General features: G+C 51.8%; 3 protein-coding genes across 3 annotated transcripts; 1 reads left to right on the top strand and 2 right to left on the bottom strand.

Moving 5' to 3' along the window:
- The first annotated feature begins 123 nt into the window (after positions 1 to 123).
- On the top strand, positions 124 to 6,856 carry LOC129643521 (uncharacterized). Its single transcript, XM_055568559.1, has 7 exons — positions 124 to 226; positions 914 to 990; positions 5,168 to 5,233; positions 5,385 to 5,423; positions 5,735 to 5,896; positions 6,227 to 6,269; positions 6,615 to 6,856. The coding sequence occupies exons 1-7, from the start codon at positions 124 to 126 to the stop codon at positions 6,734 to 6,736; spliced, it is 612 nt and encodes a 203-aa protein (XP_055424534.1). The 3' UTR covers positions 6,737 to 6,856.
- Positions 6,857 to 17,735: 10,879 nt separating this feature from the next.
- Positions 17,736 to 18,606, bottom strand: LOC129641299 (cytochrome P450 2D14-like). Its single transcript, XM_055566021.1, has 2 exons — positions 18,444 to 18,606; positions 17,736 to 18,344 (listed from the first exon to the last, which is right to left on the bottom strand). The coding sequence occupies exons 1-2, from the start codon at positions 18,604 to 18,606 to the stop codon at positions 18,166 to 18,168; spliced, it is 342 nt and encodes a 113-aa protein (XP_055421996.1). The 3' UTR covers positions 17,736 to 18,165.
- LOC129641300 (cytochrome P450 2D14-like) lies at positions 18,451 to 22,629 on the bottom strand. The gene is made up of 7 exons (XM_055566022.1): positions 22,172 to 22,629; positions 21,280 to 21,451; positions 20,580 to 20,732; positions 20,314 to 20,474; positions 19,728 to 19,904; positions 19,426 to 19,567; positions 18,451 to 19,208 (listed from the first exon to the last, which is right to left on the bottom strand). Exons 1-7 carry the CDS (start codon positions 22,358 to 22,360, stop codon positions 18,961 to 18,963), a joined length of 1,242 nt encoding a protein of 413 aa, XP_055421997.1. The 5' UTR covers positions 22,361 to 22,629; the 3' UTR covers positions 18,451 to 18,960.
- Between the last annotated feature and the right edge of the window lie 2,447 nt (positions 22,630 to 25,076).

Genomic DNA, 25,076 nt, shown 5'->3' with positions numbered 1-25,076 from the left:
TACTGTCCCTCACGTGTGCTCTCCACGTGCTTCCGGAGGGTGGCTGGAGAGCACAAGAAGTCCCCCTCCCGCGGCCTGACTCCCCAGCTTGGCAGATTCGACAAAGAATCCGGGGTCTTGGGAATGGGTTCTGCCGCCACCTGTCGCCTGTCAGCCTCTAATGCAGCCACAGCCCTGTTCCCAGACCATGTCCCAGTCCTGCTCCCGAGGGGCCTTCGCCTCCCAAGTATGTTACTGCTCCTTGGCCCGTGCTGGCGGGAGGACCGACTGCCCAGAGGGACCACCGATAGAGTTCTCGGTGTCCCTCACTTCCCACTGGTGCACTCAACACATGCACAGAATCACCCACTCATAAACCACATTTACACACATTCGCATCCTGACTAGCCCACGCTCACATGCATATCTACACACCCACACAACCCCATCCATGAGTCCTGGGCAACCACTTTCCCCTCGGAGACCAGCCCCAAGGGCTCCAGTTCTCAGGGGCTGCCTGGACTCCGCCGACCTCCCTGGCCCTGGAGGCTGCTCTCGGTGCTGCCGGCACCTGCACCTAGCTGGCTGCTGCCTCAGTTTCCACCTGCTGTGGCTGAGGGAAGTTTGAATCTGGGGCTAGGGAGGCAGCAGGGTTGTTTTCTAAAACCCATGCATCCTCCCAAAGCACAACCTCGCAAACTACCCCCTCAGAACACAGATAACCAAGTCACAGCCTGCAGCAGTGGTCTTCACATATTTGCTTATATCTTCTGAACAGCTGTCCCCTCACTCATTGTAAGCTAATGTCTAATGTCGTTCATCACACATCAAAATACTTAAAAATATGCCATTCTGCCATATTGTAAACACCGACATTTAAAAATAATTGTTGCTTTTTAAATGTTTTCACTAGTCTCTCCTCGTCTACCTGCAGGCGTGGTGCACTACTATTTTCAGGGGCCTTTGGGGAAAACAGCCCCTGCCCACGAGCTCGCTGTGGAGTCAGCACAGGTGGGCCTCTGTCAGGGGCTGAGGGGACCGCCTCATGTAGCGCAAAGAGCAGTCACACTGCTGGGTTAGAAATGCTTGACCAACTGTGCGTGTGTGTGTGAGGACTCTGGAGAAATTCCCTGTGTTCTCGGCAACTCGTCAAACAAAGCCCCACTCTACACCCCATGCCCGCCCCTCCACGGGCTGGCTGTACGGTCACCTCAGGGCTCTGAGGCCATAAGCTCATCTCAGGGCTCCCTGGCAGGAACCTAGACGGACCGAGAGGAACAGATGACATATGTTGCTTCCATTATGTTTTTTTTTTTTAAGTTTACCAAACTTTCATTTTAAAAAGCTTTATTGTCATCAAAGACATGTGTATACATAGTTTGATGAGTCAAAGTTTTAAGACTTGAGTAGTCTTGGAATATGGTTCCACATTTGTACGTGAAGGGGGTGGTGGTGAGCAGGACGCCTGCCTGGGGTCACATACCCTCGTGGACATTGCAGGCCCAGGGACCTGTGACTGAAGCCCCCTCCCAGCCCTCTGTCAGGAAAGCACACATGGAAGCTGGATGGCCACTGAGGGCCGCGTGCCAGATTAGGGGTGCCCATCGGTGAAACCTCAAAGCCCCCAGCAGCATTTTGTGTGTGTGTGTGTTGGAGTATAGCCAGGAAACATGACAGTTTTGGGTGAACGCTGAAAGGAAACTTTGTTTTGTATTGGGGTGTAGCCAATTAACATGTGACAGTTTCAGGTGAGCAGAGAATGGGCTCAGCCATACATGCACGTGTATCCATTCTCCCTGCCTCCCACCAGCAGCTCCCACTTTGTAGAGGAGGAAACTTAGGCTCCCAGAGGGACAGTGACTGGACCCAGGCAGCCCAAGGTGACATGTTAGAGTCACATGCCTGGTCTCTGGAGGCCCCCTGCTCTCCCTCTGGCGCTACTGGGAAGAGAGGAATATCACGGGGACAAGCAGCTTCTCTGTGACCCAGCAGCATGGAGACATGTGGGCTACGTAGTTAGGGAGTGACTGTCAGAGGTTGGAGAGCCCCTAAGAAGGCCCAGGTGGGCAGGTGCCCTAGGGGTTCCCAGATAGCTCAGTGGGTAAAGAATTCACCTGTGGTGCAGAAGAACCCGGTTCGGTTCCTGGGTCAGGAAGATCGACTGGAGAAGGGATAGGCTACCCATTCCAGGATTCTTGGGCTTCAATTGTGGCTCAGTTGGTAAGGAATCCACCCGCAATGTGTGAGACCTAGGTTCGATCCCTGGGTTGGGAAGATCCCCTGGAGAAGGGAAGGGCTACCAACTCCAGTATTCTGGCCTGGAGAATTCGATGCACTGTGTAACTTTGCAAAGAGTTAGACACGACTGAGCAAATTTCACTTTCAGAGACAGAGTTCTATGTTGCTTCCTTCGTGTTTTTTTTTTTTAATTAACCAAACTTTCATTTAAAAAAATCTTTATTGTCATCAAATAAATGTGTATACATAGTTTGATGAGTCAAAGGTTTAAGACCTGGAAAAAGTCTGCTGTTTGTCCCAATCCTCTTCACCCACAGCAGCCCAGGGGTGGAAATCTCTCTAGCTTCCAACTTTCTAGCTGAAGCCGTTGATTTTGCCTCCACTGTTCTAAATAAAAAGCTTATCTTGCTTTATCTTGATTGTTCACATCTAAACATTATCTAATGAATTATTACAACGAAAGGTGAGGATTTAGCTCTCATAACAACTGAACACTTAATACCACCTCCAACACACGTTTCACCTCTCTGTAGTCTTCCTCATGATTATATCCTAGGTTTTGGCATTCTAAATGTTTTGAGTAATGACATCTTTAGTTCTTAAAAGTTTTTAAGTATCATTTTTGCTTTTTTTGCTGACTTTTATATCATTTTGGCTTTTAAATCCCTCTCCCACACAGTGGGCTCTTTTTAATTCATTTTTTTTTAAATTAAGGAACTATTTAAATAGAGTGGAATCCATTCTTTTTAGCTACAGCTCTGTGAGTTTTGACACATATATACAACTGTGAAATTGCCAGTACAGTCAAGATAGAGAACAGCTCCAGTCAGTTCAGAAAATTCCCCCATACTCACTAATACTCAACCCTTCCCCCGCTCCCAGCCCCTGGCATCCAGTGAATGGTTTTCTGGCCCCATAGTTTTGCCTTTGCAAGATGGTCGTATCAATGGAAATATCCCAGTACCTAGTATTTATTTATCTGCCACGCAGCAGGCTTGCAGGATCTCAGTTCCCCTACCAGGGACCCAACGCGGGCCCCCTGCAGTGGAAGCACAGAGTCCTGACCACTGGCCACAGGGCAGTGCCCAGGATGTGGTTTTGAGTCTCTCGCTGAGCACAGGGCACCCGGTTGTGTGTCGGGTGGTTTGTTCCTTCTCATTGCCGAGTAGCTGTCCCGTGTGTGGATGTACCGCGGTCTATCCGCCGACCGGATAAGAAGCATTTGGATTGTTTCTGGTTTTGGGCATTTCAGATAAAACCACTGTAACGTTCATGTACGAGTTTTGTGCGAACATAGGTTTTCCTTTTCCTTAGGTAAACACCTCGCAGGGGGGTGGTGGGGTCATGTGCTAATGTGTACTTAGTTTTCTAGGAAACTGTGAAACTCTCCAAAGTGCTGGTATCCACTTTGCATTCTCACCAGCAAAGAACGAGAGGATCCGTTTGATGCACATCACTTTCGGCATTTTCCTTTTTTAAAGTCATTCTAGTGGGCTTGTGGCATCGTTTTGTTTAGCTCAATATTGAGGGTTTACATTTTAAAACTATGTAAACAGTATTCCTGAGTCATGTAGTACACTAGCATCAGTCTTTGTGTATAATTTTGCTTTTTTCCTCTTTTTTAAACTTTAGTTTTCTCTGTACCTATAATTAATACATCTAAACTATTAAAAAGAATTAATCTCCTTGCTGCTATGCACTTAAGACAAGTTAGGTTGTTTATCAATATGATCATTTCCCTGGGGACATATTTCATGGAGCCCTCCACCCTTTTCCCTCCTGGACGGACGTCCTTGTGGTCGGAGGCCCAGCTCTCCTGGGAACTCCCTCCACCGTCATTCTTCGGGGTACGTCACTTCGTTCACGTGTGGAGCCTGTGTTATCTCTTGTTTTGGGGGCAGCACAACCTGCAGTTGTGCTGAGGGGTAGTCCTGAGATACTCCTGAGGGGCAGTCCTAGATACGACCTGTCCGAAAAGGTCTTACTGCTTATTTAACTCAGTTTGACTAGGTACAGAATTTTAGACTAGAAATAATTTTCTCACAGATTTTAAAGATCCTCATTTTCTTCTTGCTTCAAAGGTTGATGGTGAAAAGTCTGATGAAACTTAATATACTTCTTTCTTCATATCTCTAGGAGTTTTTTGGTTCTTCTTTTCATCCTAGGTATTTCAATATTTAGTAATGACATCATCTGGGGTGGGTCTCCTTCATCCATTTTCCTGGACACTTGGCGATTCCTTCTCTCCTACAAACTCGGTCCTGCATCTTTGGGAAAATTCTCAATAACACATGAATGATATTTATTTGGGATCTTTCCTGCCACCCCAGTTTGTTGATTCTGTTCCTTCTTTCAGAAAGATCTATGATTTAGCAGTTGGAGCTCCTGATCTCTCTATTCTGGGAGACACTCTTTTTCAATTTTATCTTCTACACTCTGATTGGGTTTTTAATTCCCATGATCATATTTCTGTTTTTGAAGAATTAGAAGTTGTAGGGATTTCCTGGTGGTCCATTGGTTAAGAATCCACCTTCCAATTCAGGGCATGCCGGTTCGATCCCTGGTCAGGGAACTAAGATCGCACATCCATGGGGCAACGAAGCCCATGGCCAGCAACTAGAGAGGACCCTGTGCACTGAGCTAGAGAGGAAAAAAAAAGCCCAAGCGCTAAAATGAAGAATCCATGCACCACAACAGACCCAATTCAGCCAAAATGAAATTTAAAAAAAACAAAAGAATTAGAGATTATTGTTGGAACATTTTTATCTCAGCACCGGTCCTTGTTTGTGAATGCAGCGTTTTGTGTCTAAAGACATCAATCATTCGTTAGTGTGAAGCTTCCTTAACTCCCTGTAGTCTTCGTGTCGGCAGCGTGCACTGACAGTGGACCATGCATGACTGAGCCCTTGACGTGTCACCTCAGCCTTCTCTCTTTCTCCTGGTCATACAGCCCATCGGGGAGACCTTAAGGCCAGTGTGGGGGCCGATGGATAAGTGCTACCCCGTGACCGCTCAGGTGGGTAAGGGCTGGGGACTCCTCCTCCCCTGGAGTGGGGTGGCTGCCCTGGGCCTCCTTGGTGGGCACACACAGCAAGAGGATGGGCCAGGCAGGGAAGGACCCCCGGGCACTCTCAGCTGTATGTGACGGCCCCTGTTTCCCTCTGTAGAGACGCAGAGTCAGGAGTGGGAAGAAGCACGACTCTGAGGTAAGTGAGGCCTGGCCAGGAAGGGCCGGGGGCTGGGGACTGTCACCTGTCAGGGCTCCCTGAGACAGGAACCCTGTCCAGCACGTGGTCGGGGCCCCTGAGATACCAGGGGGGCTCCTTTAGGACACTTACAACCCGACCACACCTCGAGCTGAAAAGGGAGGGGCTTCCCTGGAAAAATAAAGAACTACACACTCCAAGTGTGCACAGAAGCAGGGGATACACACTGCAAGTGTGCACAGCAGGAGGGTAGGGGTAGGGCATCAGAGGGCCTTTCTGCCCATATACCGCCCTCTTGCCCCTCCTTGCAGGCCATGGGAGCACCAAACGATGCTGCCCCCAAGGAGGAGACTGCTGTCTTGTCTAGGGAGGAGGGGCAGGTGGGGCCCCCGGGGGAGGAACCAGCCAGCCTCATTCCTGGTGCGAAGGGGGTGACTGAGAAGGAAGAGGTAGCAAGGACCTCAGGATGGCAGGTAAGGAAGCCTGGGGCTCAGCTGGAACACTGTCCCCGTGTGGGTCCTCCTGGGAAGCCCCCGGGCTCTGCAGGGTGGAGTGCAGAGGCCAGGCCCATGCCACCATGGCAATGGTGCAGGGAGGCCGGGGCACCCCAAGACCACTGAGTCAAACTGCCATCCCGGTGGAAGAACAGCTCTGTGTGGAGCTGAGAGGTGCAGACACGGTCTGAGCAGCGAGTGGATCTGAACCCTGGCCTCCCCCGATTTATTGTGAAGTGAGGCCTGTTTCCCCAGCTGCACAACGTAGAACCCGCCTCATCCGACCCCGTGTCCCTTCTCCCTTCCTAGGAGAATAACAAGGCCCGAAAGGAGATGGCCGTGTACGTTTCTGGTAAGACAGCAGACCCCAGCCTGTGCAGTAGGACTGCCCTGCTCCCTCATCCCAGGGACCCTGCAGAGGTCACAGATAGCTGAGCTCCTCCCTGACCCTCCTGGCCCAGGGAGGGGGCGGGATTAAGCCCAGGTAGCCCGATGCCCAGTCTTTCCTGAACGAGCCCCTGGGTCCTTCTTCCTTCTTGGTTTGGCAGGACTTGAGGCCACTCCCCTTGGCCTGGTGGAAGGTTTCCGCCCTTTTAGCAATGCTGACCTGTTCTCCTGGCAACAGAGGATACCTTAGCCCTGGGCAAGGTTCCTTCCAGCAAGGTACCCACAGGGCGTGTCTGATTGTGCTTTTTAGAGGCTTCCGAGGAGGACGTCATGGAGGAAAGGCCCGGGGGCTGGGTCCCCCAGCTCTTGAGGAAGCTTTGGCTGGGATGGTTCCCCGCCTTTGACATCCCCAAGACTCAGAGCCACGAGTGACACTGCGTCCAATAAATCCACACTTGTTGCTTCTGCAGCCCCGTTTCCTCCTTTCAGGGCCCTCAAGTTTCTACAAACTCAGTGTGGCTTCGTCCACGGCCCCTGTTCCAACAAGCTGCAGGAACACCACCTCCTGCTGAAGGAGGAAACAGAGATGGACTCCTTCTTAGGGCAGGCTGCGAACATTAGGCTACACGCATGATCCCCCTCCCAGTGGACTCTGAACTTTGTGCCCGGCGTCTATAGAAATGGCAATCCAGTGGAAAACCAGACCCCCCTGGATCAAAGAGCCTCAGGACTTGTACTAGACTCTCCGTTGCCTAAAAGAATATACTAATTATCTCTGTAACAGAACAAAGTCGTAAATTCCATTATGTTTATCGAGATATGACCACAGGCCTATTGATAAATGCCCACTGTTTATCTAGTCTTGTGACACATCAATCATGGGTTAACTTTGATCGTATCTCACTTTTACCTTGTCCAGACTAGTTTCAAGGAATTTGGGGAGGTGGGTTTGAGCAAGTACACTTAGGGTATATAAGGTCTTCACAAAAACTGGTCAGAGTCCTTGGCCAGGAGGAGACTCTGCCTTCGGCCCACCGGTGTAATAAACTGCACTCCACTATCTACATTGTCCTTCTGAGTGAGTTTGTTTCCCGGAACGCGTGCCTACAACATTTGGTGCATGGGCCAGGAAACTCCTCATTTTGAGGAGACATGTCCCATTTGGGACTACTCCGAGGCCTTGTGGCTTGAATCTTCTAGAGGGGGGAAGGCGCCTCGCCCTTCTGGAAGGATTCTGCTTCTCGAGGCCCGGACCTTTCACGTTAGCAGGTAGTGGACGGCAGCAAGGGAACTGAGCGCTCAGGCAAGGAGGAGCCCACCCAGCAGGGTGGAAGAGGGGGCCTGATCACCCCCCTGGGAGGGACTAGAAGGAGCGGGGACCCACAGGAGCCTGGATTAGGCAGGTGGTGATTGCTTGGTACACAGGTCAACAAGCTTGCTAGGGCTCAGGAAGGGAATTTGTCAAGGTCATTTAGGAGGTGTGTCCATGCCGTCCAGGGAAGATTATTACCAGCGATCGCCAGGAGATTTTAGGATAGGAAAATGGTCCTTGTATGTTCATATTCTGCCCTCCCCCAGGAGGTGTCCCGTCTGCTGTGAAATTCTTGACCCCCTCTGAATTGTTAGGCTAGAAGGAGGGGGATACATAAGTGAGTATGAATTGGCTTTTCCAGAGATGGCCTGGGACATGGGATATTTAACCCATCTGTGTATTCATCCGCACCTGATCAAGTCCACCAAAGCAGAATGGACTTAAGGGAAAAACAGTCTTAGACCACATGGTGTTCTGGTTCGGCTGTGCTGACAGGCAGGTGATCTGGCAGGTAAAGCTCTTCTCACCCTAATTAGGAAGGAGGCAGAATGGCAATTTAAGTGTCATTGAGTGGAACTATCAGAAGTACATGGGGTACTGAGAACTTCATAGACAGAACAAAAGGAAAAGTAGAAGAAGGTCCAAGAAGGTAAGCAAGATGGGGGGAAGTGGATCTAAGGCAACTGTATTGGAGTGCAGGATTAAAAGTTTTAAGAAGGGATTAGGAGGAGACTATGGGGTGAAGATGAAGCCTAACCACCTCCACATACTCTGTGAGGTCGAATGGCCCCCTATGGGAGTAGGATGGCCACCAGGGAACACCAGGAACTTACAAATAGTGGAAGCAGTCTATACAGCAGGCACAGGAGAGCCAGGACACCTGGACCAATATCCATATATTGCCTCATGGCTAGGGTTAGCTCAAGGCCCTCCTACTTGGACAAGGTTCTGTATCCAGAAGGGAAAGGGAAAAATATTAATGGCACAAAAATTGACTGATGATAAAAAAGGAAATTCTACAGGATTTGGACAGGGACAACCTGACCCCTCCCCCATACTGGATGATGACGCGCCTGCCTCCCAGTGCTCCAGCAGGACCAGAGGCCGCCTTAATGCCCGATCCAGGGCCAGGTGAAGTCCTGCAGCAGCCACTGCCCCTCCGCCAGCTCTCCCCGAGGCCGTAGAGCCGCCACCTTGACAGGCTCCGATCCCGGTGACAGAAGCCTCTGGCCAACACTTCCAGGATCCGGCTCCAGCCGAACCGCCAAAGCTATACCCGCCTCTCGCCTCTCGGTGAGTACTGACAAGAAGGGGAGGGAGACGTTGGAATTAAGCAGAAACTGCCCTCTGCCAGAGAGCCGGAGGGAACGAAAGAGAACAGACAGGAGGTTTACAATGCCAGCTGCTGCTCTGGGCAAGTCTATCTCGGGCCCTCTGGAAAATCTCCTCTGACCCAGGGACAGGAAAGTCCTTCAACCGGTCCCCACGGAGGCCCCGAACCCCGTTACAGCCAAACCAGTGTGCCGGGTGCCGGGTGCCGAGCTTTGGGCCACTGGAAGAATGAACGCCCTAAGGCAAGGAAGGAAGAGGAAGCTCCCGCAGTGGTGGGGCTTGCTGACTTGGAAATTAAATAGGGCTGCTGAGGCTCAGAGATATCAGGTCCCCAAGAACCCATGGTAACCTTAAAAGTGGGGAACCAAAACATTGACTTCATGGTGGATACAGGAGCAGAACTGTCGGTAGTAACAAAGCCTGTGGCACCACTGTCCAAAAAGACTACCGCTTAACTGGGGCATCCAGAGAAGAGACGGTTAAATCATTTTGCCAGCCCAGAAAATGTCAGATGGGGGGGCACCAAGTGATTCATGAACTCCTCTACATTCCTGAGTGCCCAGTACCCCTGTTGGGAAGAGACTTGCTCTCCAAACTAGGAGCACAAGTGACTTTCTCCCCTGAGGAGAGGCCCACCTTCCAGATGGACACTATGACTTATTTGCTCTCTCTCTCAATACCACCCCAAGATGAGTGGAGGTTGCATGAGCCTCCGAAGGAAGAACCGGGTGGGCCAGAAGAGCATGAGAGAGAGCTAACTCAATTATTCCCTGAGGTCTCGGGCGGAAGACAATGCCCCGCCCCCGCCCCTGCTCCCAGGCTGGCTAAACATCAAGCCCCAGTGGTAATAGAACTCAAGCCAGGCACTATCCTGGTTAGAAACCACCAGTACCCGCTCCCGATAGAGGCCTGGGCCAGCATACTTCCCCACATCAATAGATTGAAACAAGCGGGCATTCTAGTAGAGTGCCAGGAGGAGGACAGGACTATAGGCCTGTACAGGATCTCAGGCGAGTCAACCAGGCTACTGTGACTTTACACCCCACTGTTCCAAACCCCCTATACCTTACTTAGCCTCCTCCCGCCAAGGAGTAAAGTTTATACTCGCCTAGATCTCAAGGATGCCTTCTGCGTACGCCTCACACCAGCGTCACAGCCCATCTTTGCCTTTGAATGGGAAGATCCAGTCGGGGACACCAAGCAACAGCTTATCTGGACTCCCCCACAAGGTTTTAAGAACTCCCCAGCCATCTTTCGGGAAGCCTTGGCTTCTGACCTGAACTCATTCCATCCAGAATAGTATGGATGTTGGCTCCTACAATATGGGGATGACCTGCTTCTGGCTGCGGAGACCAAGGAAAAATGCTGGGAAGGGACAAAAGCACTGCTCCAGCCGCTGATGGGAGCAGGTTACCGGGTGTCGAAGAAGAAGGCCCAGATCTGCAAGGAGGAGGTAAGGTATCTGGGGTTTGTTTTAAAGAAGGACACAAGGTTCCAGGCCCTAGTTAGGTCCTATATACTGATGGCACTAGCCTCATAAAACAAGGACAACGGCTGTCAGGTTAGCCAAAGCGGAAGGGGCCATCAAGACTGAAAAAGGATGGTGGGAATTACCAAGTGGCAAATTATCAGTACCGGAGGAGCTGGCACACAATCTGGTAAGCCAAACACACCAAGCAACCCACCTAGGCCATGCTGCCTGCTCACAGGTTAATGCTGCCTCTCGGGTATTCAGACAAAAACCTTCGGGTATTCAGCTGAAAGGCACGCTGTCCTTTGAACACCTGGGAGTGGACTTCACTGAAATGAAACCTCGCCGACACTACTGTTACCTGCTGGTCATGGTATGTACATTCTCAGGATGGGTAGAAGCTTTTCCTACCTGGACTGAAAGAGCATCAGAAGTAGCCCAGTGCCTGCTTAGGGAAATAGTTCCCAGATTTGGACTTCCTACCAGCATTGGTTCAGACAATGACCCGGCTTTTGTAGCTGATTTAGTACAACAAGTAAGCAAAACTTTAAACATCAAATGGAAACTGCACACTGCATATAGGCCCAGAGTTCTGAGATGGTGGAATGAACCAACCGGACATTAAAGAGACTCTCCAAGTGGATCATAGAGACTGACTGCTCCTGGGTGGACTTGTTTCCGATGGCTCTGCTCAGACTCAGGATGACCCCATGGTTCCAAGGCTATTCTCCATACGAAATTGTGAATGGGAGGCCCCCTCCCATAATAAAACAGGTGTCAACAAATTTGCCTCAGGTAAGGGGGATAGGATTTCAAAGCAGATGTAACTGGGTAAGGTAATAAATCAGGTAACTAAGTTTGTACAATCATAAGGGATTTGATTTAGGTCACACATGAATGGTCTAGTGGTTTTCCCTACTTTTCTTCAATTTAAGTCTGAATTTGGCAATAAGGAGCTCATGATCTGAGCCACAGTCAGCTCTTGGTCTTGTTTTTGCTGACTGTATAGAGCTTCTCCATCTTTGGCTGCAAAGAATATAATCAATCTAATTTCGGTGTTGACCATCTGGTGATGTCCATGTGTAGAGTCTTCTCTTGTGTTGTTGGAAGAGGGTGTTTGCTATGACCAGTGCGTTCTCTTGGCAAAATTCTATTAGCCTTTGCCCTGCTTCATTCCGTATTCCAAGGCCAAATTTGCCTGTTACTCCAGGTGTTTCTTGACTTCCTACTTTTGCATTCCAGTCCCCATAATGAAAAGGACATCTTTTTTGGGTGTTAGTTCTAAAAGGTCTTGTAGGTCTTCATAGAACTGTTCAACTTCAGCTCCTTCCGAGTTACTGGTTGGGGCATAGACTTGGATTACTGTGATATTGAATGGTTTGCCTTGGAAACGAACAGAGATCATTCTGTCGTTTTTTAGATTGCATCCAAGTACTGCATTTGGGACTCTTTTGTGGACCATGATGGCTACTCCATTTCTTCTGAGGGATTCCTGCCCGCAGTAGTAGATGTAATGGTCATCTGAGTTAAATTCACCCATTCCAGTCCATTTTAGTTCTCTGATTCCTAGAATGTCGACATTCACTCTTGCCATCTCTTGTTTGACCACTTCCAATTGCATCGATTCATGGACCTGACATTCCAGGTTCCTATGCAATATTGCTCTTTACAGCATCAGACCTTGCTTCTATCACCAGTCCCATCCACAACTGGGTATTGTTTTTGCTCTGGCTCCATCTCTTCATTCTTTCTGGAGTTATTTTTCCACTGATCTCCAGTAGCATATTGGGCACCTACCGACCTGGGGAGTTCCTCTTTCAGTATCCTATCATTTTGCCTTTTCATACTGTTCATGGGATTCTCAAGGCAAGAATACGGAAGTGGTTTGCCATTCCCTTCTCCAGTGGACCACATTCTGTCAGACCTCTCCACCATGCCCGCCCGTCTTGGGTGGCCCCACAGGAATGGCTTAGTTTCACTGAGTTAGACAAGGCTGTGGTCCGTGTGATCAGATTGGCTGGTTTTCTGTGATTATGGTTTCAGTGTGTCTGCCCTCTGATGCCCTCTTGCAACACCTACCCTCTTACTTGGGTTTCTCTTACCTTGGACATGGGGTATCTCTTCACGGCTGCTCCAGCAAAGCACAGTCGCTGCTCCTTACCTTGGACGAGGGGTATCTCCTTATGCCGCCCCTCCTGACCTTGAACGTGGAGTAGCTCCTCTAGGCCCTCCTGCGCCCGCGCAGCCACCACTCCTTGGACGTGGGATTGCTTCTCTCGGCCGCTGCCCCTGACCTCGGGCGTGGGGTAGCTCCTCTCGGCTGTTCCTATGCTGTCGCAGCCTGGCACTCTCGGCCGCTGACCCTGACCTTGGACGTGGGGTAGCTCCTCTTGGCCGCCGCCCCTTGGGCATGGGGTCCTCCCGGCTTCTGCCCCGACCTCCCTTATGATTATACAGTGGAAGTGAGAAATAGATTTAAGGGCCTAGATCTGATAGATAGAGTGCCTGATGAACTATGGACTGAGGTTCGTGACATTGTACAGGAGACAGGGATCAAGACCATCCCCATGGAAAAGACATGCAAAAAAGCGAAATGGCTGTCTGGGGAGGCCTTACAAATAGCTGTGAAAAGAAGAGAAGCAAAAAGCAAAGGAGAAAAGGAAAGATATAAGCATCTGAATGCAGAGTTCCAAAGAATAGCAAGGAGAGATAAGAAAACCTTCCTCAGCGATCAATGCAAAGAAATAGAGGAAAACAACAGAATGGGAAAGACTAGAGATCTCTTCAAGAAAATTAGAGATACCAAGGGAACATTTCATGCAAAGATGGGCTCGATAAAGGACAGAAATGGTATGGACCTAACAGAAGCAGAACATATTAAGAAGAGGTGGCAAGAAAATACAGAAAAACTGTACAATAAAGATCTTCATGACCAAGAAAATCACGATGGTATGATCACTGACCTAGAGCCAGACATCCTGGAATGTGAAGTCAAGTGGGCCTTAGAAAGCATCACTATGAACAAAGCTAGTGGAGGTGATGGAATTCCAGTTGAGCTATTCCAAATCCTGAAAGATGATGCTGTGAAAGTGCTGCACTCAATATGCCAGCAAATTTGGAAAACTCAGCAGTGGCCACAGGACTGGAAAAGGTCAGTTTTCATTCCAATCCCCAAAAAGGCAATGGCAAAGAATGCTCAAACTACCGCACAATTGCACTCATCTCACACGCTAGTAAAGCAATGCTCAAAATTCTCCAAGACAGGCTTCAGCAATACGTGAACCATGAACTTCCAGATGTTCAAGCTGGTTTTCAAAAAGGCAGAGGAACCAGAGATCAAATTGCCAACATCCACTGGGTCATCAAAAAAGCAAGAGAATTCCAGAAAAACATCTATTCTGCCTTATTGACTATGCCAAAGCCTTTGACTGTGTGGATCACAATAAACTGTGGAAAATTCTGAAAGAGATGGGAATACCAGACCACCTGACCTGCCTCTTGAGAAACCTATATGCAGGTCAGGAAGCAACAGTTAGAACTGGACATGGAACAACAGACTGGTTCCAAATAGGAAAAGGAGTACGTCAAGGCTGTATATTGTCAACCTGTTTATTTAACTTCTATGCAGAGTACATCATGAGAAACGCTGGACTGGCAGAAGCACAAGCTGGAATCAAGATGGCCGGGAGAAATATCAATAACCTCAGATATGCAGATGACACCACCCTTATGGCAGAAAGTGAAGAGGAACTAAAAACCCTCTTGATGAAAGTGAAAGAGGAGAGTGAAAAAGTTGGTTTAAAGCTCAACATTCAGAAAACGAAGATCATGGCATCCTGTCCCATCACTTCATGGGAAATAGATGGGAAACAGTGGAACAGTGTCAGACTTTATTTTTGGGGGCTCCAAAATCACTGCAGATGGTGACTGCAGCCATGAAATTAAAAGACGCTTACTTCTTGGAAGGAAAGTTATGACAAACCTAGATAGTATATTGAAAAGCAGAGACATTACTTTGCCAACAAAGGTCCATCTAGTCAAGGCTATGGTTTTTCCAGTGGTCATGTATGGATGTGAGAGTTGGACTGTGAAGAAAGCTGAGTGCCGAACAATTGATGCTTTTGAACTGTGGTGTTGGAGAAGACTCTTGAGAGTTCCTTGGGCTGCAAGGAGATCCAACCAGTCCATTCTGAAGGAGATAAGCCCTGGGATTTCTTTAGAAGGACTGATGCTAAAGCTGAAACTCCAGTACTTTGGCCAGCTCATGCGAAGAGTTGACTCATTGGAAAAGACTCTGATGCTGGGAGGGATTGGGGGCAGGAGGAGAAGGGGACAACAGAGGATGAGATGGCTGGATGGCATCACTGACTCGATGGATGTGAGTCTGGGTGAACTCCGGGAGTTGGTGATGGACAGGGAGGCCAGGCGTGTTTCGATTCATGGGGTTGCAAAGAGTCGGACACAACTGAGCGACTGAAGTGAACTGAACTGAAGTTTGTACAAGAAAGGGTGCTGTTCTCCCTTGGGGAAAAGATTCATGAGTTTATGCTTGGTGACCAAGTATGGGTCAAAGGTTGGAAATGTGATTTGCTAGCCCCTTGATGAAAGGGCCCTTATGTTATTCTAACTACCCCAACTGCAGTTAAAGTTGCAGGTATTGTCCCTTGGATCCATCATTTGAGGGTGAAGAGAACATACCACGCAGACCCAAAAAACGCTGAGTGGACTGCACAGAGGGACCCCGCTGACCCTCGAGAGACTAAGACCATCCTTAAGAAGAAGGAAAAGAAGATCCCAGACAAGCCCCTTCAGGATGAAGCCACACAATCAACTCCTGCTGCTTGGCCTCATCAACGTGATTTTGAATTTAACTTCCGTTCAACTCAGGACAATGTTTTCATCTCATGGGCACGTTCCTGTGCAGACTTCCACCACACTTCCAACTGCTGGATATGTAGGGCTATGTCTCTGTCAGCGATGGATGGACTTCCTTGGTGGGTGTCACCGCTCTGCCAAGGAGATTTTAAACCACTCTGCTCTTTTCTGAGATGACAAAAAGAGACTTTCCTCTTTCTTGTCAATCATAACTTCTCCTTGCTCTCTTGGTGTAAGACCTACAGTCAATAGACTCGGGTCGTGGGGTTACATTTGATATAAATGCCAGTGTAACAAAAGCCTAACCGACAACAAGCCCCGGTAAATCTACCTTATTTACATGCTAGGTGGGCAAGATCTGCGTTTCAATGGTATGAGTACATTGCTGCCTTATTCGTACCCTCTATAGGGACAACAGATATTATGATTAAAGAAGAGGCCTTGACTAATTTCACAAAACAGGCCCTCCTAGAAGGAACAAAAGCCATCCAAGCCTTAAATGAGAGCAAATCCAAATGAGAAAAGCGGTAATTCATAATAGAATGGCTTTGGACATACTCACAGCTGCTCAAGGAGGGACCTGTGCTATAATTAAGGTTGAATGTTGTGCATACATTCCTGACTTATCTGGCAATGTATCGAATGCTTTAGATGACATGAAACAGCAGGTAAAAGCAATGTCAAATGAAAACATTCCTTTCGGGACTTCGGTCCTATCTCGGGTGAAGGGCGACTGGCGGAAAACTGTATTTACCACTGTTTTAGTTGCCTTCATAGTTCTGCTTTGTGGACCCTGAATTTTACAATGTATTGTGAACTTCGTAACCCAAAGGTTGATGTCATTCTCCCAAATCGGCGGTCGGAGAGCCAGGGTGCAATATATCCCTATGAATGATGCTCATAATATGAGTTAAGAGCATCAAGAGAGGGGAATGAAGGAGGAAACAGACAGAGCTGGACTCCGCCTTAGGCCAGGCTGTGAACAATAGGCTACACGCATGGCCACCCTCCCAATGGACTCTGAACTTTGTGCCCGGCGTCTATAGAAATGGCATACCAGTGGAAAACCAGACCCCCCTGGATAAAAGAGCCTCAGGACTTGTACTTGGACTCTCCGTTGCCTAAAAGAATATGCTAATTATCTCTGTAACAGAACAAAGTCATAAATTCTATTATGTTTATTGGGATATGACCACAGGCCTACTGATAAAGGTCCACTGTTTATGTAGCCTTGTGACACATGAATCTTGGGTTAACTTTGATCGTATCTCACTTTTACCTTGACCAGACTAGTTTCAAGGAATTTGGGGAGGTGGGTTTAAGCAAGTACTCTTAGCGTATATAAGGTTTTCACAAAAACTGGTCGGGGTCCTTGGCTAAGAGGAGACTCTGCCTTGGGCCCGCCTGTGTAATAAACTGCACTCCACTATCTGCATTGTCCTTCGAGTGAGTTTGTTTCCCGGAACGCGTGGCTACAACACTGCCACTAAGCCCACGACAGTGGGTATGCTGGAGACTCAAGGGGGCCCTGGCTGGTTTTCTGAGTCAGTGCCAAGGGACAGACAAGGTTCCTTGAATGTTCAGAGCTGACTGTCATGAAGGCGCAACTGGCTTGATCAGGGGCTGGTGCTTCTGACCTGTCTGGGTCTCCCAGGTCTTAATCTCAATGTGCCAAGGAGTCTGCCTAAGACTCAGGTGAGCAGACAGTCATTAGAGCCCTTGGGTGGTGTCTGTGTGAGCTCAGGCCAGACCAGACTGGGGGCTGGTGGGGGAGGTGAAGGTGGAGAATGGGGGTCCCTGCCCTTGGCCGGGGCTCCAGGCTGAGAAGGTCACAGCCTCAGAGGCGGCACAGGAAGACAGGACTCGGCCGCCATCAGAGGCAAACCTCCTACTGGCTGAAGGGGAAACACAAGCCCAAGGTCACATGGTGTCATAGCACAGCAAGGACGAGAGCAGGGTGTCCTGCTCTGAGCTCTGCAGGGCTTTCTTCTGCTCTGCCATCCCACTGTCATAGGATCTAAGGTTAACCCTGCCCCATGGCACACCCGCGGTCCACAGGGGCTCATTTCTGGCCCCTGCCTAGGCTCCTGAGAGCCCGGCCTCACCTGGCCACTCAGAGGCTGGAGCCCCAGGTTGGAGCCAAGCTCCAGCGCGGCGTGAGTGGCAACTCCTACTGGGCATGGGCTGGGGGATGAGTGTCCTTAAGGGGCAGGGAAAGGGGGCCCATCCTATAAAGAGGCCCAGGGAGGTGGCTCCCTCCTGGGAAGGCCTGCTGCCTCAAGAGCTCTGAGCGCTGGGGGCTCACCCGGCATATTGCTTCCCAGTCCCGCCCCCATCTTCTGGGGCAGCAACTTGAGATGCTGGCTGCACCCTTGGACCAATGTGAGTTTGGCCCAGCCTGAAATGTGGGTGTCTGAGCTGATGGGCCCCCTTATCCCATGGGGGCCTGAAATCTCTCCCCAGCCTACGTGAGCTCCTCCCAGCAGAAGCCAGGACCTATATATAGAAGCTTTGTCACTATGCCCAGTAACCAATTTTAGCTCTCCAGGGTGACTGGGATAAGCCTCAGTACACCCATCTCACAGTATACCCAGCTACACCTTCGAGCCTCAGAATACCCATCTCACAGTACGCCCCAGTACACTCTGAGTCTTAGTACACCCATCTGTTAAACGGGGTCAAATGCCAGTTAAGGATGAATCAGGCCGGGGGGTGAGGGCTGGTTTTGGGTAGACTGCGGAGGCCATGTGATGGCCAGGGGCTGGTCCGGGGTTCCAGGTGGGACTCAAGTCACGATGGAGCCACCAGACCCTGGTTTATTGACCATCAGGGCTACGGCTGAGGAGCAGGTTGGGGTCTGGATGCCTGCCTCTAGCGGGGCACTGCATAGAGCTGGTAGGGAGCTGGGGTCACCAGGGCGGCAAAGACACCGTGGTCGCTGGGGCGGGGCTGCCCGGCAGGCACCGAGAAGCTGAAATGCTGCAAGAGGCTGGTGAAGAAGAGGAAGAGCTCCATGCGGGCCAGGGGCTCCCCGAGGCACGCATGGCGGCCTGTGGGTGGGCACGGGGGCTCTGTGAGCCTGGGTCTCCCCCTCCAAGACCCCCTCAGGATGGGGAAGCAAACCGAGCACCCCCCCACCCGCAAGGTACCTGCAGAGAAGGGTATGAAGGCCTCCTGCTTGACGAAGCGGCCCTGGGCATCCAGGAAGTGCTCCGGGTGGAAGCAGAAGGGCTTCTCCCAGACGGTCTCGTCCTTCAGCACTGAAGACAGGTTGGTGATGAGTGTCATCCCCTGGTGGCAAATGTCTGGCATGGGTGAGGTCTCGATTGGTGGGGGGGTGCCCAGACCCCTGCCACCAAACACACATGGGCACACACACTGCCTGGCACACACCCGGACTCTTCAAGTAACCCTCAGCCCAAGACGCTTCTCAGCACCGTCCCTGTGCCCATGGCAGGGGGCCCTTACTTCTCCTCAGTGCCCGGGCTCCTCCAACACTGTGACATGTTCTAGTTTGTCTTGCCTGCCCGACCAGGGGCTCTTGAGTGGACAGAGCCAGCCCTGCTCTACCCTCCTGTCTACGCCCACCCAGGCTGGGACATTCAGTACCTGTGGCCATGAGGACGGGGTGGCTTGGATTCCGGTCCTGGACACACCTGGCGACACTCACTGCGGTACCAGGTGGCAGGTGGCACGGAGGTAGGGTTGGGAGGGCCGCAGGCCTACCTTGGGGACGTGGAAGGCCTGCACCTTGATGTCACGGGATGTCATGTGGGGCAATCCCAGGGGGACGATGTCCGCAAAGCGTTGCACCTCATGGACCACGGCCACGGTGAAGGGCATGAGGGCCTGATCCCCCGTCTCTGGTCGCCTCACCTGCCCTATTACCTCATCGATTTCCTGCTGGACCCGTCCTGGAAAACAAGTGTCCTCGTGGTGGTCAGACCCAAGGGCTGGGCTCCCGCCTTCTCCTGAAGCCCGGGTAGCACTGCGTCCACTCAGAGGAGGCACTGCGACATCTGAGCTGGGGCTCAGCCCCTGCACAGAGCTGCTGCCGGTGGCCAAACCAACTGAGCTCAGAGGCCTCGGGCTGTCCTCGTCCTCCCACCACCCACCCCGGGCTAGACTCACGCTGCACATCAGGGTGCAGGATCATGAGGAGGAGGGCCCAGGCCAGTGTGGTCGAGGTGGTGACCATCCCGGCGGAGAACAGGTCGGCCACCACCAGGCGCAGGTTCTCATCATTGAAGCTGCTCTCGGGGTTCCCCTTGGCCTGGGTCACACCGGGAAGGTAAGCTCAGGGACAGAGGTGAAGTCCCCACATGGCCTCGCACCCTGCTCCGGTCAGCCCAGGTGTCTGATCCCTGGGTGATACAGAGGCCTGAGTTTGCCTCCTGGGCCCTCAACACACATCCCTGTCCCGATCACCTTACCTCCTTCACCTCATCCAGGAAGGCGTCAGTCAGGTGTCGGGGTGGCTGGGTCGGGTCCCGGGTCATCTTCTGCTCAGCGATCAGCTCATCAATCAGGGTCATGAAGGCCTTCTGCCCCGGGATGACCTTGGCAGCCAGCCCTGGGATGCGCAGGAGCACTGGCACAGCTTCCACCACCTGTGCGGGTCACCGCCGTGGGGCCCTGGGAACCTGGGACCTCCTGGTGCTCAGGCGCTCACCAGTCAGGTCCCAGCCTCCTCCAGTGTCCCCATCATCAACCTTGTTCCTCCCTAAGTTCAGACCTGCCCCTCTCTCCTGGCCCTGGGCCCAGAAAGATAAACCTAAAATGTACATATCATGGGTACTGGTCCCTTGCAGTGAAGGAGTACTCCCACCCCCAAGCGCACTGACCCCTGCCGGGCCTCTCCCATCTGGACTGTCTGCTATCTCCCACTTCCAGACCTTTTCCTTGCAGATGCCTATCCCGGAAGCCCTTTCTTGCGCTGGCCCTCTACACAAGTGCTCCTCCGGGGGGAAGGACTCGTTGGAGAAATGAGGTCGCCTCTACAGGGCTCCCTTCCCGCACCTGGCGCACTAAGCCAGACTCTTCTTTCACCGTATCCTCCACCATGTCCAACAACTTGATGATGCGAGGATCGTTGTACTGGAAGCGGCACCCGAAGGTCAGGGTGGCGATCACGTTACTCACTGCTTTATTCAGGAGGTCCTTGGGGCTAAAGGGATGTCCTGGAAGGGGACGGTGCAAGGTAGGGCGACGCCTCCATCTCTTCTCTCCTAGGCCTCTCCAAACCTCCCACACCTCCATGTCCCTCAGCCCCAGCACTCACTCACCGGCCTGGTCGGCGAAGGCGGCACAGAGGCACGAGGCCTCCTCGGTCACCCACTGCTCCAGTGACTTCTTCCCCAGGCCGAAGTTGCGCAGGGTGGACAGGGAGAAGCGCCGCTGCTCGCGCCAGGCGTCCCCATATCGCGCCAGGATCACTCCTGGGGGCGGGGCGGGAATGTGAGCCTGGCTGGGTTCTGGCCCCGCCCCTCCCGGGGATCTGCTCACAGCCCCACCCCCGTGGGGGAAGTTCTCGGCGCTGCCCGCCCACACTGGCCTGGCCTTCCAGCCCCAAATCCCGCCCACTTTGACACCCCCTGCCATCTGGAGACTACTCCCATTGGCTGTCGCCCCGCACAGCTCCCCGAGTCTCCCCTGCTAGGCGCCCGTCTTGGCTCCACTTTTTATTTTGCCCACGGAGACCCCGTCTGCCACCTGGGGAAGGTGCTGGCCCACCCGTGCCCACCCCGACATTGTCCTCTTTTCCTGCCCACACCGACGTCCCCTTCGCGTTCGCAATGGCCCTGGGCCGCCCTCTCTTAGTAGGGCCCCGCCCTCTGCCTCATCCAATTTCTCCTCCCCCAATGCTTGGCACATCTCCTTTCTCCACATGCCGCGCTCTCAAATTCGTTGGCTCTTTCCTGCAGGCACTGAAATTCCGTGACCCTGCCTCCGCCTGCAAGGAAGCGGCGTGCCCTCTCCGCTTGCCTTCGGCGTGCGGCCCGTAACCCAGGTGCTCGTAGACGGCCGGGGGTGGACGGTCGGCAGTGTCCTGGCTGCGGTACACCAGCGCCTCGCGCACAGCCGCCAGCCCGTTGAGCACGACTACCGGCGTCCAGACCTGCTGCAGGCTGAACACGTTCCCGAAGCGGCGCCGCAGCTGCAGGCCAAAGGTCGAGGGTGTTTGGCAAGCCCAGGCCCCGCCAGGCTGTGGGCCGAGCCTCCTGGCATTAGCCTCTGGGCACCTCTGGGTCCCCTCCAGCAGCGAGCAACTGCAAGGACTTTATCTAGTCTTGGGAGCCCGGGGGTTACATCCTCTGGTTTTGAGGCTCTCCGGTTGGATGAGACCATCCTACTCACAGAGCCAGCTATGGCTGTGCAAGTGCCACGAAAGGGTCAGCAGGCCAAGTCAGCGTCCTGTTTCACAGGTGGAGAAACTGAGGTTCATAGAGGGCAGCAGGGAGGCCCAAGGCCTCCTGGAGGCAAAAGATTTGAAGCAGATCACTGTGCCTCTCTCAACCTCGACTTGCCTGATTTAAAAGGGCTCATAACCAGACATCTCCCCCATCCTCAAGACCTTTCCTCCCAACCCTCAAGGACTCAGGCTCACATAATTTAAGAGCTGGCTGGCTGAATCCCCAACCTGTCACCATGCTGTGAACCCCCACCTGCTGGCCTTTGTCCTCTCTGACCTCTGTTTGGAAACTCAAAACTGTTCTCGGGCCCTGAACAGACGCCCTCCCTCAGGAAGCCTCTCAGATCCACCTCCTCTTCTTGGCCCAGTCCTCTTCTGGCCTGCGGCTTCACCCAGTGCCCACTGTCCGCTGCTAAGTGGGGCCCTAGGACCACCGCTGCGCACTCCCCACCCCTCCGTCCTCACCTGGTTAAAGCTGGGACGTGGGTCCTCGAAGTCCACCTGCAGCAGGTTGCCCAGCACCGGCAGCGGCGTGGGGCCTGGTGGGTAGCGTGCGGCCCAACGTGAGCGTCGGTGCATCAGGTCCAGCAAGAGCAAGAAGATGAGCAGGGCCACGGCCAGGGGCCCCAGCGTGTCCCCAGACAGCAGCCCCATGGCTGCCTCTGTGAGCGCTGGGTTCCTCACCACACCGGCACCCAGGACCAGGTCAGCAGGGCACTCTAACTCCACCTCCGGGGCTCCACCAGTCTGGGGCCTCTGTATAAAGGGAGAGGAGGACCGGCCTTTGGCCTCTGCCCTGAGCTGTCTTGTCGGGGAGATTGTGCTGCCAGAGGGTACAGAGAGGGGTCAAGGAGACTCAGGCTCACGGGCGGTCACTGTCCCTCACGTGTGCTCTCCACGTGCTTCCAGAGGGTGCCTGGAGAGCAGAAGAGGTCCCCCTCCCGCGGCCTGACTCCCCAGCTCGGCAGATTCAAGGACTAATCCGGGGTCTTGGGAATGGGTTCTGCCGCCACCTGTCGCCTGTCAGCCTCTAATGCGGCCACAGCCCGGTTCCCAGAACATGTCCCTGATCTGCTCCTGAGGGGCCTTCGCCTCCCAAACATGTTACTGCTCCTTGGCCCGTGCTGGCGGGAGGACCGACTGCCCAGAGGGACCACCGATAGAGTTCTCCGTGTCCCTCACTTCCCACTGGTGCATTTAACACACACTCAGAATCACCCACTCATAATCCACATTTACACACATTCGCATCCTGACTAGCCCACACTCACGTGCATATCTACACACCCACACAACTGCATCCACTTTCCCCTCGGAGACCAGCCCCAAGGGCTCCAGTTCTCAGGGGCTGCCTGGACTCCGCCGACCTCCCTGGCCCTGGAGGCTGCTCTCGGTGCTGCCGGCACCTGCACCTAGCTGGCTGCTGCCTCAGTTTCCACCTGCTGTGGCTGAGGGAAGTTTGAATCTGGGGCTAGGGAGGCAGCAGGGTTGTTTTCTAAAACCCATGCATCCTCCCAAAGCACAACCTCGCAAACTACCCCCTCAGAACACAGATAACCAAGTCACAGCCTGCAGCAGTGGTCTTCACATACTTGCTTATATCTTCTGAACAGCTGTCCCCTCACTCATTGTAAGCTAATGTCTAATGTCGTTCATCACACATCAAAATACTTAAAAATATGCCATTCTGCCATATTGTAAACACCGACATTTAAAAATAATTGTTGCTTTTTAAATGTTTTCACTAGTCTCTCCTCGTCTACCTGCAGGCGTGGTGCACTACTGTTTTCAGGGGCCTTTCGGGAAAACAGCCCCTGCCCACGAGCTCGCTGTGGAGTCAGCACAGGTGGGCCTCTGTCAGGGGCTGAGGGGACCGCCTCATGTAGCGCAAAGAGCAGTCACACTGCTGGGTTAGAAATGGTTGACCAACTGTGCGTGTGTGTGTGAGGACTCTGGAGAAATTCCCTGTGTTCTCGGCAACTCGTCAAACAAAGCCCCACTCTACACCCCATGCCCGCCCCTCCACGGGCTGGCTGTACGGTCACCTCAGGGCTCTGAGGCCATAAGCTCATCTCAGGGCTCCCTGGCAGGAACCTAGACGGACCGAGAGGAACAGATGACATATGTTGCTTCCATTATGTTTTTTTTTTTTAAGTTTACCAAACTTTCATTTTAAAAAGCTTTATTGTCATCAAAGACATGTGTATACATAGTTTGATGAGTCAAAGTTTTAAGACTTGGAAAAAATCTGTTGTTTGTCCCGATGCTCTTCACCCACAATTCTCACAGCCCAGGGTGGAAATCTTTCTAGCTTCCAACTTTCTAGCTGAAGCGTTTGATTTTGCCTCCACTGTTCTAAATAGAAAGCTTATCCTGCTTTGTCTTGATTGTTCAGATTTAAACAGTGTCATTAGATACATTAGAATTCTTTCAAGAAAACATGAGGATTTAGCTCTGACAACAACTGAACACTTTATGCCATCTCAAACACACATTTCACCTCTCTCTAGTCTTCCACTATAATTATATCCTAGGTTTTGGCATTCTAAATGTTTTGAGTGATGACATCTTTCAGTGCAGTCGCTCAGTGGTGTCCGACTCTTTGCGACCCCATGGACCACAGCATGCCAGGCCTCCCTGTCCATCACCAACTCCCAGAGCTTGCTCAAGCTTATGTCCTTTGAGTTGGTCCAACCATCTCATTCACTGTCGTCCCCTTCTCCTCCTGCCCTCAATCTTTCCCAGCATCAGGGTCTTTTCCAATGAGTCAGCTCTGCATCAGGTGGCCAAAGTACTGGAGTTTCAGCCTCAACATCAGTCCTTCCAATGAATATTCAGGACTCATTTCTTTTAGGATGGACTGGTTGGATCTCCTTGCAGTCCAAGGGACTCTCAAGAGCCTTCTCCAACACCACAGTTCAAAAGCATCAATTCTTTGGCACTCAGCTTTCTTTATAGTCCAACTCACACATCCATTCCTGACTACTGGAAAAAGCATAGCTTTGACTAGAGGGACCTTTGTTGGTAAAGTAATGTCTCTACTTTTTAATATGCCGTCTAGGTTCGTCATAACTTTCCTTCCAAGGAGTAAGTGTCTTTTAATTTCTTGGTTGTAATCACCATTGTCAGTGATTTTGGAGCCCCCCAAAATAAAGTCTGACACTGTTTCCATTGTTTCCCCATCTATTTGCCATGTAGTGATGGGACCAGATGCCATGATCTTAGTTTTCTGACTGTTGAGTTTTAAGCCAACTTTTTCACTCTCCTGTTTCACTTTCATCAAGAGGCTGTTTAGTTCTTCTTTACTTTCTGCCATAAGGGTGGTGTCATCTGCATATCTGAGGTTATTGATATTTCTCCTGGCAATTTT

Source organism: Bubalus kerabau, chromosome 1, assembly GCF_029407905.1.
Source record: "Bubalus kerabau isolate K-KA32 ecotype Philippines breed swamp buffalo chromosome 1, PCC_UOA_SB_1v2, whole genome shotgun sequence".
Lineage (NCBI taxonomy): Eukaryota > Metazoa > Chordata > Mammalia > Artiodactyla > Bovidae > Bubalus > Bubalus kerabau.
Note: the sequence above shows the minus strand (reverse complement) of the source record. Positions and strands in the feature narration are given on the sequence as shown.